At 32.0% G+C, this 18,955-nt stretch overlaps 1 protein-coding gene and 1 long non-coding RNA gene across 7 annotated transcripts; both read right to left on the bottom strand.

Moving 5' to 3' along the window:
* Positions 1-10,225: 10,225 nt before the first annotated feature.
* Positions 10,226-13,301, bottom strand: LOC114930855 (uncharacterized). Of its 6 annotated transcripts, XR_014925825.1 has the most exons (7): positions 13,201-13,301; positions 12,842-13,105; positions 12,574-12,754; positions 12,153-12,437; positions 11,746-12,074; positions 10,471-11,649; positions 10,226-10,371 (listed from the first exon to the last, which is right to left on the bottom strand). It is a non-coding gene; the product is annotated as an uncharacterized LOC114930855 (long non-coding RNA). The 6 variants fall into 6 exon arrangements; XR_014925824.1 differs by lacking the exon at positions 10,226-10,371 and having other exon boundaries at positions 10,378-11,649; XR_014925827.1 differs by lacking the exon at positions 10,226-10,371 and having other exon boundaries at positions 10,378-11,649; positions 11,746-12,069.
* A 2,870-nt stretch (positions 13,302-16,171) lies between these two features.
* LOC146720970 (uncharacterized) lies at positions 16,172-18,661 on the bottom strand. The gene is made up of 3 exons (XM_085487564.1): positions 18,418-18,661; positions 17,900-18,318; positions 16,172-16,854 (listed from the first exon to the last, which is right to left on the bottom strand). The coding sequence occupies exons 1-3, from the start codon at positions 18,467-18,469 to the stop codon at positions 16,240-16,242; spliced, it is 1,086 nt and encodes a 361-aa protein (XP_085343690.1). The 5' UTR covers positions 18,470-18,661; the 3' UTR covers positions 16,172-16,239.
* Positions 18,662-18,955: the final 294 nt, after the last annotated feature.

The following is an 18,955-nucleotide window of genomic DNA, read 5'->3' as shown; positions in this document are numbered from 1 at the left end:
GCAAAGATTCAAAATTATTACACTAATTAAACAATACTTCAGAAACTGCAGTTAAAAAGAAATGAAATTACATCTGTTCATTTTTCTTTTGTATAGTACTTGTAATTCACGTAATCACATTGACACGTCAAAATAGTATTTATTTATTATTATTGTAAATAAATCATCATTGCAGTAGACCTAAAATTTCTTAAAATTAAAAATCATAATCGAAAATTTGAAGTAAATCTAATTTTTTTTATAAATAGAAATATTCTATTTTTTTTTAATTTATCGATTCTTCACTATATTGATTCAATAATCTTACCGCAAGATTATTATGCACAAAATGATGAATACCAATCGAAGTTAAATGCCTATCTTTGTTTTCCCTTTAAACTAAACAACTTTTGTCTGAAATTTTCCTATATACTTTCGAGATATTTAATAAGTACAAAATTTACTTATGAAATAGGTATTTCTGTACAAACAAGATTTATAAATACAGGATTTACTTACAGATTAAACAAGAATTTTTAAGAGGCATTGATGATTTATTGATAATAAAACTTCCTACGACATTTAAATAAACTTGTTAAATATGCAAGACGAAAAAATGTTTCAAACAAACACCATAGGATTTGAAGAAAGACAGATGATGCTGATATTCATTTGACCTTGCAGAGATCTTGAAAATTCCTGTTAACGTTAACCCACTAAACATGAAATATACATGCAATGTTTCAAATTGTTTCATTTAGATTTCAAATGATACATTTTACGTATTTGTTTTTGATATAATTCATAAATTGTTACAATTGTAAAATATTTCATCATAGTATATATTAAAATATTTCAAATGAAATATCTCAATTGATATATATTTAAAACAGTCCAAAGTTATCGTTTTAGGTATATTTACAAAATAATAGTAAAATAAATATTTATGTACACGATTAGATAATCGCTTACATAATTTGGAAAATGGCAATCACGTATTACATTCAAATTGTGTTTATTTATTATAAATAAATTATTAGAGAGAAATATTGAAAAATATTGAATAACATAATTAGAATACGTTGTATATAAATATTTATATAAATGGTCTTGTTTTAAAATTGTATATTATTTAAATGCTTAGAATGATACATTTTGTTATTATATATTTATTTATATATTTATATTTTTTTATATTGAAAAGATTCATTTTTCTTTTTCCGTTTTTTAAATTAATAAATTTTATTAAATATTTGTTGCCAATTAAACAAAAATGTAATCGTACACCAGCAATTACTTTCAAAATAGAAAATATTATTTTTCTTGTGTGTGAATAGTTTCATATAATATCTGGATTGCAAATATATATTGTTAATAATAATAGTTTTGTTTGCATATCTATTATGCATATAATTTGGAAATAATATAATTTAATAATTAAAAATTGCAAACAGAATAATATATTCACTATTATATTTATTATATTATATCTGCACCATATTCATATTGATGAGGATAATTGTTATTCCTATAAATCCATGTGCGTGATACATTAAATATTTCTATGCAATCAAATATAGGAATATAATGATTTAACTATGATTATATTCTCAATCTGTGTGTGACTGAAACGTTACGTGCGAACAAATATATACAAGTTTAAAGATTATTAACATTTTAATTATTTTGTAAAATATCATTGACTTGGTAGAATTACTTGAAATATTACAATTCTATTTCTTAATAATAAATTAATTAAATTTAATAAAGGCATATAATATAAACCATTTATCGTTTTGTGTTCTGATATTGGACTTATATACATAGCGGGTGTAATTAAAATTATGGTCTACGATATTGTGATAAGCTCTTTGATGTTAATTTGACGAAATGAAATAAACCCTCAGGCTAGGGGAACATACATTCCACAGTAATCAAAGAGTTGGTGATTATCAATTCTTGAAGGTTAGGTACGTATGATAGTGTTGTTCATGACTTATCATAGTAATGCAAATACAAATTTTGACTTATCCACTTATAATTAGTATTAAAAAACATCGTTTGAGAGTGAATCTTTGTAACAAGCTTTTTTGTTTCTTCGGAAATTTTTTTATAATGAACTCATTAAATGTTTTGTATATGTATAAAAAAGTTCATTTTACAAAGGTACAAAAAAAAAAGTTGTTAAGTCCGCGTCAAAAACTATATCTTCCAAAAATCTTACAGAATCTTAAACATATCTGAAAAATTAATGTCCTATTGAAAATATATTATAACATTAAAAAACTTGCAATAACAAAAATATAAAACTTAAAGACTTGCGACAAAAAAATTAATTTAAAAATTAACATACATATATTATATAACATACATATATATACATATATTACCTGAGGTGAGACACGGATGTGATTTATTTATAATAAAATAAACGTTATTTGATGTAATGTATAAAAAGATTGTGGAAATAGTTACATGTTTGAACACATAAACGCTATCTAGCTATCCAAAAAAAAGGTATTACCACACACACACACAACACACCGCGCCACGCGCACGCACGCACGCACGCACGCACGCACGCACGCACGTATACATTCTTCTTTATAATGCTCAGATAAAAAATCAGCAGCTGATCCACATTCTCTCAAAAACCATGAAATATGACACATTTTTCATACATAATTTCATATTTTTTAAACATAAGTTAATTGTAACAATAATTTTTGGTATCACTAATAGTCTAGGTTTCATCACAGTAATATAATAATTATTTTAAAATATTGATAATTTAGAGTATTAAGGCAGAGAAATCGATATTGGACAAACAAAAATAATCTATTTATTTTATGATCATCCTTGGACTCAGCGCACTGCTGATGTCACTACACATTTGGATTAGCTATTACAGGACTTTGCAACCCATATTTCTAATTGTATTCCGATTAACTCTATCACAATTATTTTTACTAATCAGTGTAATTTCTGTAACATGTAATGTTACGAAAATTGTATGTTACTTTGCACTTATTATTATATTAATTTTATAAATATAATTAACTTTTTTATAATTTTTATTATTATTAGCACAAAATACATATTTATAAATATATAATTTTAATATTGATTGATAAAATATAAAAAACACTGATGTATACCTTAATTATATATATTATATTAAATAATGCAGAACATTACACAAAACATTTTAAAACTATTATAGTTATATATAATGAATATTTCAGATTTTTATACGATAATGAATAAAATAGACAAAAATATAAAATAATATCAATTGTGGTGTGTGTGTAAAATGAAGACGAGTAATAAGTCATAATGAGTCAATGATCGATATTTATCAATTTGTTGCATATTGAATATCATCCTCTTAAAAAAATAATAGTTTTGATTTTCTGCTTGAATTTGCGGATACCATGAATATAAAAAAATCGTAAAAATCGGGATATGTTTTTGTAATATAAGGTAATAGGTAAGCAATCAATCTCTAATTCATTAATATTTTCTATGGACCATCGGAAAAATGTTTCGTACACCGGATGACTATAATCTCGTATTATTTGTATGAGAGGACTACGAGTTAAGAAGCGAGTTAGGCAAGAAGGAGCCACAGGAAACATACATATTTCACAAGAAGCATACGTGAAGAACATTATTGAAAGATTTGGTATGTCCTGTGCGAACCCAGTTTCAAACACCCATGGAAGCTGCATAAAGTTATCACGCGAAGATGAAGCATCATCAAAGAAAGAGAAAGAATGAGATGAGAAAAATACCCTACCGGGAACTCGTAGGAAGCCTAATTTACATAGCAAATACCACAAAACCAGATCTTGTGTTTACAGCAAGCACCTTGAGCCGTTTCAATGCAAACCCCGGAAGAAAGCATTGGATAGCAGCGAAGCACGCACTAAGATATTTAATAGGCACATCAAGTCTTGGAATAAATTACAGAAAATCAAGGAAACCACTTCACGCTTATGTCGACTCCGATTGGGGAGAAAACCTTGACAATCGACGTTCTTGTACTTGATTTGTCCTAATGTTAGCGGAAGGCCCCATCAATTGGAAATGCAAACATCAAAAATCAGTCGCTCTATCAACTATGGAGGCGGAATATATGGCGCTTTCTGAAGTAGTAAAGAAAGTAATAAGTAGTCGACGACTTTTAACTCATATGAAAGATAGTACCCATATGGACAAGCCAACCAGCATAAATTGTGACAACCAAAGCGCTATAAAATTCAACCAAGGATAATATATATCATCAGAGAAGTAAACATGTGGACATTCCGATTCCATTTTACGAGGGAAGCTCAAGAAGCAAAGGAGATCATCGTGCAATACATTCCAACTGATGATAACCCTGCGGACTTGTTCACGAAATCATTGTTGAAAAACAAAATGTCAAAGTGCAGACATTATTAATCTAAATTAAATATATAATTTTGTTTTATTTTTTTTGAGTGTGTACTGATAGGGGAGTGTTAGATATATATTTATGTCTAGATTATTTTCTATTAAGTTAGATCACTACACACTATACAATTTATTACTATTCAGTTAGTATATTTGTTTACTTTATGTTGGTATTTTTATTTTGGTAATTCTCTGGCCGTTAGGTTTGCACGCCTGCTTCTCTACGCGGTAATCGAGCCTGAGATATATATACTTTACTTCCTCCTCTTCTTCTTTGTTCTTTGTCGTATAGTTCGATAATACAACGTGTATTAAAAGTACAAGACTTAAACATTATTATCCTGTTTCCCGACAAAAACTTAACAACTAATTGCCATAAAATTCAAACTGAAATTCTGAAATCAACGAGATGTGGAGAGTGTCGTGGAGAAAGCTCTTCAAAAATTTTTATGTAAACATAATCACATTAACCATGATAGATACATTTTAAATTGTTTCTCTAATTGCAAAAAATTTCTACGTGCGAATGACGATCTATTGGTCACGAGAGCTGATAAAGAACAAGTTACTGTAATTATGGATAAAACTGACTATATTGAGAAAATGAACGTGTTACTTAGCGATGAGTCCACGTACAAAACACTGAAAAAAGATCCGACTAAACAAATTAACAATAAGATTAACTTTCTCGTTAAATCGTGGCGTGACAATGATTTAATCGACGAGTCGACGTACAAATTTCTAAGAAACACAAGTGGAGATATCTTCGACGTTGTTACGAGCTTCCGAAAATGCATAGAACTAATTTTCCTCTAAGAATTATTATCTCAACTTTAGGCAGTCCTCTATATAATTTGGCTGATTACATACATGGCATTCTGGTCAAATCAACACAGAAATCAAAATCACACATTAGAGATGGTTGGTCTTTCGCTAAAGTTATCGAAAATAGAACGATGAATGATGGCAAGATACTGATATCCTTAGATGTCACTTCCTTGTTCACTAAGTTATTCCTAGTAAATTGATGTTCAAGGCGATTGAAAAACGTTGGACGGAAATAACCAGTAATACTAAATTTAACTTACAATAATTTTTATATGCGATTAGAGTAATCTTAGAATCAACGAGTTTTAAATTCAATGACAAGTTTTATGAACAAGTTTTTGGCAGTCCGATTAGATGGGATCTCCGTTTTCTCCGATTTTGGCGGATTTAGCACTTAATGACTTAGAATCCTAAACATGTTGGATTTCACAATTCCTCTGTATTATAGATATGTAGACGACATCATTGCTATTATTCCGGAAGACAAGATTGAACAGGTTTTCACGAGTTTCAATAATTACCACACTCGTTTAAATTTCACACACGAACTAGAAAACAATGGGTCATTTTTTTCTACATAGTGACGATAAATTATAAACATAATGATTATTTTGATTAATATTCCAGTATTACCTTCAGTCATATATATGAATTAACGAGAATTTATGTAAATTTTTTAAGATGTAAACGTCTCTAGATGTAAACGTCTTTTACATTTAATATTGTTTAGAACTATTTAATTTATTTTTCATTATCTTTGTTTTTCTGACACAGTTGATATGTGACACTATTTTTAAATGTGTTCTGAGTTCTGAGTTCTAAAACTAAAAAAAATAATAGAATATTCATATAATTTTATAATCTAAATAAACAGAACTTATATATTATAATTAATATGTATTTCTTTAAAGTACGTTTTTTAAAAGTCTTTAAAAGTTTACGTTTAATATAAATTTCAAAAATTGTATACAAAAGATATTTAATAAATATGTAGGTACTTTATGCAGAAATAATAATTTTCTTCAACAAGTTATTTTAGTATAATAGCAATATAATTATATAAACAATTATTAAATATTAAAAAAAATAAAGAAAGTACGGCACTATATTAAAGCCATTATTGGCATTGAATATGGGCATAATAAATTAACTAACCATTAATGGCTGAACATTGTTCACCATGTTTGGCCGCGTATAATTATCCTTTATCGGACCGAAGTTATCATTCCATAATATTCCCATTGATAAGCCAGTTACGATTGCTATTACCGCGCCAATATAAGTAACCTGGTAACCAATTTTGGGTACTAGGCCAATTGTAAAATCCTATAATGTATAATAGATAAACTCTAATAGTTAACCAATTAATGAAAGGTGAATATCCAAATAGGATATTATAAATGTAAATTATTTTATATTTAATTAGAATATTGTATGTTATAATTAACGATAGGTTAACGCCCGAAATTTAATGATATAAATATATATTATATTCTATTTAGGTAAATTTTATTTGGAATTTTAAATTAATATTTCAAAACCAGAGGTGAATGTCTATAAATATAGATAGTCTAAATATATTATTAGGCGAATGTCTAAATATAGATAGTCTAAATATATTATTATTTAATGTAGCATATTATTATTTAATGTAGCATATTGTAAAAAACGGATAAAGACAACGTCGACAATTTATGCATGTCTAAATATTATTGTTATAATAAATGCATATGAGTGAGTTGGATGAATGAAAAAGAAATTAAATAAAGTAAAATGAGAACCCCTCAGGAGTGTTATTGAGTTACGGCGAAATAAATCTTTGATAGAATATGCGAGCATAAATAAACCCATTAGTCAATTAAAATTTACGTAACAGAAAGTGATTTTTATATTGCTCATATCAAGAATATGTGTCACTAAAAGGAGGAAAAATTAAAAATATATATTTTATATATTAATAGTATATTAGCTAACAAGTGCGGGGGATCGTAAATCGGGCGATTTACGACCCGCACATGTTGGCTACGATAAAGGCTTCGCCTCGTGCGCCAAACTTCCGCACTCTCGGGCGATTTACGACCCGCACATGTTGGCTACGATATTTTGTGACCGGTGCGTGGAAAGAGCCCTTTCTAAAATCCCATCAAAGGGCGACTTTCCGCGCGCCGGTTGCACAATAACTTTTTTTCTTTCTAACTCTCTTTTTGCTGTCACTATCGTAATCAACCTTAAAAGGATTATAATATTTTATACAACAAATTAATATTATAACATTACTATTCTTATTGCTTATAACACAATATTTTTTTTTAATTAATATATTCTTATATCTAGAGAAATATTTTCTTATATCTAGAGAGAGACATGCTAAAGTCATTATATGTATATTATATCTATCTTCACAAAAATTCTATCAATAAACGTAAAATAACTTGATACTTTTGACAAATGTAATATATCGAGTATAGTATACCTAAAAGTTACCACAAACAAATAAATCAGTATAATTTTTTTATACAATACACATTTTAAAATAATCAAAGGAATAAAAAAATATCCAAAAAAATAGACAAATTTTAGAGACTTTGGACGGTATTCATAGTCCAAGCTTAAACATCGTCTTAAGATTTTCTTGATTAAGATCGTCTTGTTTGTATAAGTATGACTTGAGACTTCATGTATTCACAGTTTTATTTAAAATGAGACGATCTTCATAAAAAAATAAGCACTTCTTTTTATTTAAGATTTTTTTACTGAAGTTAGTGCTTAAGATGATCTGATTTACTTTCAGTAATCTTCGGGATTTTTCTGATGTATCAGCCAATGAAATGTGTGTTTAAATATAGAAAAATTTAACGAGTTGTATGTCTATACCATTTATTCATGTATCAAATTATTGCAGACTCTAAAGTATTGTTAGAAAGTGACTTTTCTGTAAAAAAAAAAATGTCAAGCGAAAAACATATAGATCCCGAAAAGAATTCTTCCTTAAAATTTTAACAAAATATTCTCCTTGAAAAAAAGTGATACTACAACTTTGAAAGACAAAGAAGAAGCATGGAATCAAACTTGCGATGCATATTGTTACAAGTAAGGTAAGAAATATATTTTTTCTAATTAGGTATGTTAAATGCTAAAAATAAAAATGTTAATTATATCTGAAGAAAATCTAATATGATATTTGCGGTAGATAGTTTCATTTTTAAGCTAGATTTTAAATACTTTTTATATTCAAAGTATTTTATTTTTAACATTTTAATGTGTAATAAATTATTACAGAGAAGCGTTCAATTTAGAAAATTATGGGGTAATTTAAAATCAGTACAGAGAGATGTCCTTACGCAGGAAAAACATGCACGTTTATCAACAGGTGGTGGACCTGAACCTAAATCTGCAGAGATTGACCCGGACATTGCCGCAATAGCACCCAATTTAATGACAATTGCGCCAACATTATTTTCATCAAATTTATCAGATAAAATACTAGAAGGTAATTTCATCTTTATTTTATTTATTTATATTATAATAAAAATTGAAAAATTAGTAACAATGAATATTTTTCAGAACGACAACAAAGAATATTAATGATTGTATTCCTGAGGAATTAATTGAAAATGTGGAGAGCATAGACTTTATTGATGATAATTTTCAGGAAGTTAATAATGATTCTATTATCACACTTCATACAAATGATAAAATAATTAATTTTATTGATATTTTCTATTAACATATTTGTTTATGAATAAGAATTTAGAATTTATGACAATGACAATTGAATGTTACAGACTCAAGCAGTAATGAGACTGATAATGCTGAAAAAGAAAATAATCCAGTAAATGCAATAATTAAAAATAATAATAAAGATAAATTTTATTAATATATTTATTTTTAGACACACCCCTCTCTCTGTGTGTGTGTGTGTGTGTGTGTGTGTTGCGTAGTATCTTAAGCATATTAACAATTTGTATTGTACTGGTGGAATCGGCAGACCACGATTGTTAATTTTTGCTCTAATCCTTCTTCAATTTTTGGTAATATTCCTTATAGGAGGAATCCTTATTAATCTATAGCGTCTTTTAAATTGTAAATTATTATAAAAGGGTTTTAAAAAGTCCATCACGAATGTATCGTTTTCGTACACGGTCTCTCTACTTGAAAATCACGATCAATCAATATTTTCAATATCATCAATTTCTTCCATTAATTCCATAATATTTAATAATAAGCTTATCTTAAAGTCATGTACGACTGACTTGAAAACATAATCTTACTTTCTAATAAACACGATCTTATTTGATTCAAATAAGACTAGTGATGGGCAAATAATCGATTCATAATCGATTAATCGATTATCTGAAAATAAATAATCGAAAATAATCGATTAATGCAAAAAAAAACTTAATCGATGTTAATCGATTATTCAAACAATAATCGACTATTTTTTTCGTTTTTTCTTGTTCCTTTGAGAATGAGTTCAATTAAGGTGCAAATTCATGCTCACGCTCATTTTCAGCATCAAAAGACGTCACGTGATCCAAACTAACAAATTGGGATCGACTTAAATATGCGTATTGTGTGTAAGTATTTACACTGGCCAATCATATCCATTTCTCTAAAGCCCGTATCAGAAGGCCGACTGACTTTCATCTGATCAATCACATCAAAGTTCTGATAGAATTTCAGTTTGTGATTGGTCTTGTGGCGTTACTGCAGCATTAACTATAGCATTTTTACATCTACACTTACACCACATATACACTTACACCTTATACGTTTTTACACCTTCGTTACTATGTTACAGACCATTTGTTTATTAAACAAATACATCTTTTAATGCTTTCACTTTTTATTGTAATTTCTCATTGATAACACGTATTAATAAAAGCTCTTAAAAAAGTTATCGTTTGTGGACAAATATTACTACATTTTGGTGACCCCGACGTGATATTAAAGCCGACGTGATAAGTGATCAACACAGGAATATTCTCTTGAGCGGGAAATTCAATTTCTGAATTTTTGAAAAATTTCTATACGTGGTCAAGAATCTTCGGACTTGGATTTCCGGATCGTTTCTTTTCGTCATCGGAATATCAATCGAGATGCCTTTGGATAGATCTCCTCCTAGAACTGAGACAACTAACTCTACTGTTCCGTCTACTTCAACTGCTTTGACATCTTCGAAAGAGAACATTTTAAATCAGGTGGGATCGGAAATTTTTAATTCACCCTCTGGAAATATGCAACAGCAATCTGGTGAGTCCATTCAGATCCATTCTAATGAATTTCGTCTGGTAAAACTTCCCACATTCTGGCACAAGCAACCTAAATTGTGGTTTGCTCAAGTCGAAAGCGAATTTTTGGTATTTCGTATACGTTCCGAAGAAATAAAATATAGTACTGTTATCCGTCATCTCGATGAAAAGGCATTAATTGTCGTTTCGGAAATTGTTGAAAATCCACCCGAAAATGATAAATATAACGCTTTAAAATCGGCGCTCATTAATCGTTTCACGGATTCAGAAGAAAAACGCTTACGTCAATTATTAGCCGGAATTGAATTGAATGATAAAAAACCAACGGAGCTTTTACGAGAGATACGCCAATTATCCGGTGGATCTTTAGCGGATAATATTTTACATTCACTTTGGCTTCAACGTTTGCCATACAAAGTTCAAGCGACTTTAGCTGTTGTTGAGGACGTACCTTTAATCAAGCTAGCTGAACTCGCTGATAAAATAGTCGAACGTGATACCGGGTATCAAATAACCGAAGTAAATACTTCTTTAAAATCAAAGCAATCGGATCTTGCCGATTTAGAAAAAAGAATTGCTGCGCTGGAAGTTTTTCGTCGTCGCAGTAGATCTTTTAGTCGATCTCGAAGTAAAACAAGATTAAGATCTAATTCAAAAGATAAAAAGTCGGATTCTAAGGAACAAATTTGTTTTTATCACAAGAAATTTGGAGATAAAGCAAAGAAATGTACAATTCCTTGTACTAAGTCAAAAACTCTTTGTCTCACTGATTCAACGGAAAACTAGAGATACCGTTGAAGATAGAGGCAACTCGCAACGGTTTACCTTGTCATCGCCTCGTTATTTTTGACAAGTCGTCTAATTTACAATTTCTTGTTGACACTGGTGCTGACATTTCTTTGCTTCCCAAGAAAATATTATATAAACCGTTATCAACCAATTTAAAACTTTTTGCTGCTAACGGAACACACATTGATACTTATGGATCTAAAACTCTTTCCGTGGATCTTGGTCTCAGGAGAATTTTCCGTTGGAAATTTTGCGTGGCGGACATACAACGTCCCATTTTAGGCGCAGATTTCCTCGGACATTTTAATCTCCTTGTAGATGTTAAAAACAAACGTCTAATTGATTCCTTAACAGGTCTTAAAAACTGTGGAAAGATACAAGAAGTTTTGCAATTATCAATTTGTACCACATCTCCAGATTCTTCTTTTCACAAGATTTTAGCAGAATTTCAAGGACTTACTCATTTTGCCCCTCTTTCATCGGTAAACTCACATGGAATTGAACATCGGATTGTTACGGAAGGTCCTCCGAAATTTGCAATTCCCAGAAGACTTTCTCCGGAGAAACTGAAGTATGCTAAAGAAGAATTTAAATTCATGATGGACCAAGGTATTTGTAGACCATCATGCAGTACGTGGGCAGCACCTTTACATATGGTTCCAAAAAAGGAAAATGTATGGAGACTTTGTGGAGATTATCGTGCGTTAAATTCGGTCACTGTCCCTGATCGATATCCATTGCCTCACATACAGGATTTCACTGCGGAGCTCTACGGTAAGAATATCTTTTCTAAGATTGATATGGTTAAAGCGTACTATCAAGTACCCGTTGCAAAGGAAGATATTCCTAAGACCGCTGTAACTACACCTTTTGGACTTTTCGAATTTTTGGTTATGCCTTTTGGTCTTCGTAACGCAGCTCAAACTTTTCAGAGGTTTATGAATATATTGTTAAATGATTTAGATTTTGCATTTTGCTATCTTGATGATATTCTCATAGCTTCTAGAGATGAGTCAGAACACATAGCTCATTTGCGGATCGTTTTTGATCGTCTACAGAAAGCTGGATTGTCACTCAATGTTTCCAAATGTCTTTTTGGTCAAAAAGAAATTACTTTTCTCGGATATCTTGTCTCTAATCAAGGAATCAAACCTACAGAACAAAAAGTCAAATCAATTATCGACTATCCCAAACCTAAGACAATACATGATTTAAGAAGATTTATTGGTATTATTAATTATTATCGTCGTTGCCTTAAAAACGCAGCTGAACATCAAGCATTACTTACAAACTTTTTGAAGGACAGTCGCAAGAGAGATAGGAGAACTATTCCTTGGTCTATGGAGACAGAAGCAGCTTTTCAGAATTGCAAAGAAGAACTTCTCCGTGTGACTACTCTCTCTCATCCTGCTCCTCAAGTTCCTTTGATTCTTACTTGTGATGCTTCTGATTTCGCTGTAGGAGCATCACTTGAACAATCAATTGAAAATGTCAATAAACCAATTGCATTCTTTTCTAAAAAACTTGATAAAACTCAAAAGAACTACAGTACTTACGATAGAGAACTTTTAAGCATTTATTTAGCAATTAAATATTTCAGATATTTGCTTGAGGGACGACAACTCATTATTAGGACAGATCACAAACCTTTAATTTATGCTTTTCTTCAGAAACCTGACAAAGCTTCACCTAGACAAATTAGGCAACTGGATCTTATTGCTCAATTCTCTACTAATATTGTCCACATTTCAGGCAAGTTAAATTCTGTAGCTGATGCTTTATCAAGAATTGAATCAGTTTCAATGCCAATCATTGTCTCTCTGGAAGAATTAGCAGAATTTCAAAAGGATGATGAAGAACTTCAAGATATCCTTTCTTTGAACTCTTCACTTCAATTAAGGAAACTTATGCTTACTGGTTCATCTGTACCTATATATTGTGACTGTTCCTCTGAGTTAATTCGTCCATACGTTCCTAAACCTCTTCGTAAGAGAATTTTTGATGTAATTCATGGCCTCGCACATCCCAGCGGTAGAACTACAGCTAAACAACTTCTACAGAAATTTATTTGGCCGTCATTGAATAAAGACGTTAAAGAGTGGTCTCGCTCTTGTCTACCTTGTCAACGTTCCAAAATTTCAAGACATACAAAAAATGTCCCTGTTAGAATTGCGGTTCCTGATCAGCGTTTTCAACATGTTCATTTGGATTTAATAGGCCCTCTTCCTTCTTGTCAAGATTTCCGTTATTGCTTAACAATAATAGATCGATTCTCGAGGTGGCCTGAAGCTATTCCACTTAAAGAAATAACTGCTGAAACAGTTTCGACAGCTTTCTATTCTCATTGGGTGGCTAGATATGGATCTCCTATAACTATTACTACAGATCAAGGCCCACAATTTGAAGCATCTCTCTTTAAAGCATTAACTAATTTGATTGGATGTGATCGCAAGAGAACTTCTGCTTATCATCCAGCTTCAAACGGAATTCTGGAGAGATGGCATAGGACTGTTAAGACTGCAATTATGTGTCATCAAACGAAGAATTGGTTGGAATCTTTACCTACTGTTCTTCTTGGTCTTCGTTCGTGTTTCAAAGAAGATTTGAAAACTTCACCTGCTGAATTACTTTATGGAACTACTCTTCGGATTCCTGGTGAATTCTTTATTGAGGAAGATTTTCCAGCAGATCCTGAAATATTTTTAGAGAAACATAGAATACATATGAGGAATATTAGATCTTCTCCTACCCATCATCACTCCAAAAAATCACCTTTTGTACACAAAAATCTTTACGATTGTACTCATGTTTGGCTTCGTGAAGATGCTGTTAAGAAATCTCTTCAAGCACCTTATTCTGGTCCTTTTCTTGTTAACAAACGAATTTCTGATTTTTTGTTTACTATTGACATTTCAGGAAAATTGGTCAACGTCTCAACGGAACGTCTGAAACCAGCCTTTTTTCCCAAGGAAGATTCTTCTGTTCTTCATTCATCCTCTTCGAGTACTTCGTCTACATCTACATCTACAACCACATCTGTTGTACCATCAGTTGTACCTGCAGTTCCTACAACCACATCAGTCATGGATGATCATAGTACTTCTTCTACTGCTTCTTTCGGAAAACCACTACGAACTTACCCAGCTAAGAAGAAAGTCCATTTCGCAACGTAGTCGTCGCTTGGGGGGGAGTACTGTGGCGTTACTGCAGCATTAACTATAGCATTTTTACATCTACACTTACACCACATATACACTTACACCTTATACGTTTTTACACCTTCGTTACTATGTTACAGACCATTTGTTTATTAAACAAATACATCTTTTAATGCTTTCACTTTTTATTGTAATTTCTCATTGATAACACGTATTAATAAAAGCTCTTAAAAAAGTTATCGTTTGTGGACAAATATTACTACAGTCTGAACGCGGCTATTGGGCAGTAGTAGTGCTTAGTACGCGTATGACCGTATGTCATTGCAAACAAGACCAGTGACTCTATGTACTATGTACGTTGTACGTATTGCGTAGTGGCCGTAGTGCGTGTTCGCAGTGCGTAGAATATTTAGAATCAGTAATCAGTAAAGGAAACTCTAATTTATAAAGTGTGGTACGTATATATTTATTATAAACTTGTGGAACATCTCGGAATTTATATTCACGAAAATATTTTTTAATATTTAAGGGGATGCCGGAGGTCTACTATTATCGGCCGAACCGATTATATTTTCCAACACCAAGAAGTTTTTATTGCGTTAATAGAATAACAAATGCTTTTCCACGATTAAAGTTAATACAATAATAAACTGCGAAGCTGTCTCAATTTGTGATAAAAAGACAAAAAATTTTTAAATACGAGTTTTTTTTCTGGCTTCTCGCGTCACGTCATAACAATATTTGCTTGTATAAAAGTTTCACAATTTATACGTACAAAATAAGACCACTTCGCGGAAAAGATTGCATAAAGGAATATTAGTGAGCTTGCAGAAATAAGTTTAGAAGTCTAATAAAAAAGATCTTGGTTATGGAATATTTCATTCACATGTGTATGTGCGAAATGACATTTGGGAATAATACAGAGCACAAAATTAGTTGCGCGATGTCGCGATAGATGGAGCTGCAATCGTGCAGTTAGACAAGGACAGACAGTCATATTATCTTTGTCTCTCTCATGCTGTCTTGTCTTCTGATACACAGTCTCTCTCTCTCTCTCTCTCTCTCTCTCTCTTTCTCTCAAATTGCTCGTTCATAATTGTATGCGAATGATTTGAGAGAGAGAAAATATGGTATAATATGCCAATATTATATTTATGTGTATATATATATATATATATATACATATATATAATATTGGCATATTATATACCTACATACTTATATATATATGTAGAAATAATAATAAAAAATAATAAATAATAATAAATAAATTAAAAAATAAGAAAAAATAATAAATAAAATAATAAAATAAAATAAAATAATAAATAATAAAATAATAAAATAATAAATAATAAATAATAAATAAAATAAAATAAAATAATAAATAGTAAAATAAAATAAAATAATAATTATATATAATATAAGTTGTAGAAATCTATACTTATAGAATAGAATATTGTTGTTTCACATTGTGTGAGCAGATAGCATGGATGGCATATTATATATATATATATATATATATAATATGCCATCCGTGCTATCTCACACAATGTGAAATAACAATATTCTATTTTATAAGTAGAGATTTCTACAACTTATCTCTCGGCAGGTGTTGTTATAAAATAAAATATTCTTTTATATTTTTTTATTTTGTCAATTTTACAAAATACATTTCATCATACCATATAAAAATAAAAAAAACCTTATACCATATTGTCATGAATTATATATAACTAAAAAAAAAAAGTGTGACTAATATGTAATAAAATGAAAAAAAAATATTATAAAATAAAAATCTAGGCAGGCATATATCCTGGTGCTGCCGGCGGTGCGGATATATATCCTGGTGCTGCCTGCGGTGCGGACATGTATCCTGGTGCTGCCGGCGGTGCGGACATGTATCCTGGTGCTGCCGGCGGTGCGGGCACGTATCCTGGTGCTGCCGGCGGTGCGGACATGTATCCTGGTGCTGCCGGCGGTGCGGATATATATCCTGGTGCTGCCGGTGGTGCGGGCACGTATCCTGGTGCTGCCGGCGGTGCGGGCACGTATCCTGGTGCTGCCGGCGGTGCGGACATGTATCCTGGTGCTGCCGGCGGTGCGGGCACGTATCCTGGTGCTGCCGGCGGTGCGAGCACGTATCCTGGTGCTGCCGGCGGTGCATATATATATCCTGGTGCTGCCGGCGGTGCGGATATATATCTTGGTGCTGTCGGCGGTGCATATATATATCCTGGTGCTGTCGGCGGTGCATATATATATCCTGGTGCTGCTGGCGGTATATATCCTGGTGCTGTCGGCGGCGCAAGCACGTATCCTGGTGCTGCAGGAGTATGAAGGCGGCGATCGGCGTATTTTCTTTGACGCGCCCGCTCCTTGTTCACCGCCTTACGTACCGCGGTGTTAATTCGCTGCAAAAAAAAAGAAATTTTATATTTACATATATACATATTTATATACAGGTATGTATAGATATACAGGGTGTCCCAGAATTGGCGAAAAAGTTTATGGCAGATTCCTGGTATCATTTGAAGACGATTTTTTCTGAGTGATATATATATATATATATATATATATATATACATATATAGTATATATATATATGTTCCTGTCTCTCTGTCTCTTCTTTCTTTTCTACATTCTTTCATACATGCACACGTATATAATAATAAATATTTTCTACACTACATAAATAAAAATAATTACATACATATATACATACATACATGTATGTAATTATTTTTATTTATGTAATGTAAAAAATATTTTTTATTATATACGTGTGCATGTATGAAAAAATGCAATGTAGAAAAGAAAGAAGAGACAGACAAAAACACACAGAGATGTGTGTGTGTGTGTATGTGTGTGTAAATATACATACACAGGGTGTATAAAAAAGATCGGATATATACATACATACATACATACCTATCGTTTTATTTAGCTATGTACCTGTCTATCTATCTATCTATCTATCTATCTATCTATCTATCTATCTATCTGTCCCTCTGTGTTCCTGTCTCTGTCTCTCTGTTTCTTCTCTTTTCTACATTGCATTCTTTCATATCTGCACACGTATATAATAATTTTCAACATTACTTAAATAAAAATAATTACATACATACATACATGAAAATATATATATATATTTATATGTATGTATGTATGTATATATGTATGTATATAATTATTTTTATTATTTAAGTAATGTTGAAAATTATTATATACGTGTGCAGATATGAAAGAATGCAATGTAGAAAAGAGAAGAAACAGAGAGACAGAGACAGGAACACAGAGGGACAGATAGATAGATAGATAGATAGATAGATAGGTAGATCGATAGACAGAGAGGCAGATAGCTAAATAAATCGATAGCAACCTGTGTATATATATATATATATATATATATATGTGTGTGTGTGTGTGTGTGTAAAAAAATATTACATATAATAGTACCTGTCTTACTGTTTGCGCTGGCAGCGGGGTCATCGCCATCCTCGCGTCCGCTGGCAGCGGGGTCATCATCATCCTCGCGTCCGCTGGCAGCGGGGCCATCATCATTCTCGCGTCCGCTGGCAGCGGAGTCATCATCATCCTCGCGTTCGCTAGCAGCGGCGCCGTCGCCGTCCTCGCGTCCGCTAGCAGCGGCGTCGTCGCCGTCCTCGCATCCGCTGGCAGCGGCGTCGTCGCCGTCCTCGCATCCGCTGGCAGCGGCGTCGTCGCTGTCCTCGCATCCGCTGGCGGCGGCGCCGTCGCCGTCCTCGCCTTCGCTGGCAGCGGCGCCGTCGCCGTCCTCGCGTCTGCTGGCAGCGGCGCCGTCGCCGTCTTCGCGTCTACTGTCTTCCTCTTCGGGATGACGTATCCTTCACTTCTTGCTAAAATAGATAAAAAAAATTATTAGATAAAAAAGGGAGGGAGAGAGAGAGAGAGAGAGAGAGAGAGAGAGAGAGAGAGAGATTATATGAAATACTTACGTCGCGGCATCTTGGTTCCTCTCTCTTTGGCGACGAAAAGTGGACTGCACATCTTCCGAGTTCGTGCGTTGTTGCCGCGCGGCTGATTGTTATTTGTTTGCAAATAAGATATTGCCGCACGGCGCGCGCACACACACACACATATTGAATGTTACTTTTTTTTCTTTCCTGTGTCTTTCGCTTTCACTTTGAAAGATTGCAGGAGAATTTTTTATTTATACAGGGGCGTTCCTAGGGTACTTGGCGCCGGGGTCATCGGGGTGCCACACTAAATTTGCCGCCTCTACTTATATCTTTTTATATTCTTATATATTTCGATTTAAAAGGACTCAATAAAAAAGTTTTTTTAATAAACAATTTTCTAAGAGGTAGGACTTGTTTTTGAAAAAATTTTCATGAGTGTGCCGCCCCCGTGGCGCCCGTGTGCCCTGCACTCTTTGCACACCCGGGTTGGAACGCCCCTGTATTTATATATAATTATATATACATTTATAATTATATATGATTATATATAATTATATATAATAATTATATATAA

Source organism: Nylanderia fulva, unplaced genomic scaffold (genome assembly GCF_048542155.1).
Source record: "Nylanderia fulva isolate GAGA-0341 unplaced genomic scaffold, ASM4854215v1 Scaffold574, whole genome shotgun sequence".
Taxonomy (NCBI): Eukaryota; Metazoa; Arthropoda; class Insecta; order Hymenoptera; family Formicidae; genus Nylanderia; species Nylanderia fulva.
The sequence above is the reverse complement of the archived record's forward strand: the minus strand, read 5'-3'. Positions and strand labels throughout refer to the sequence as shown.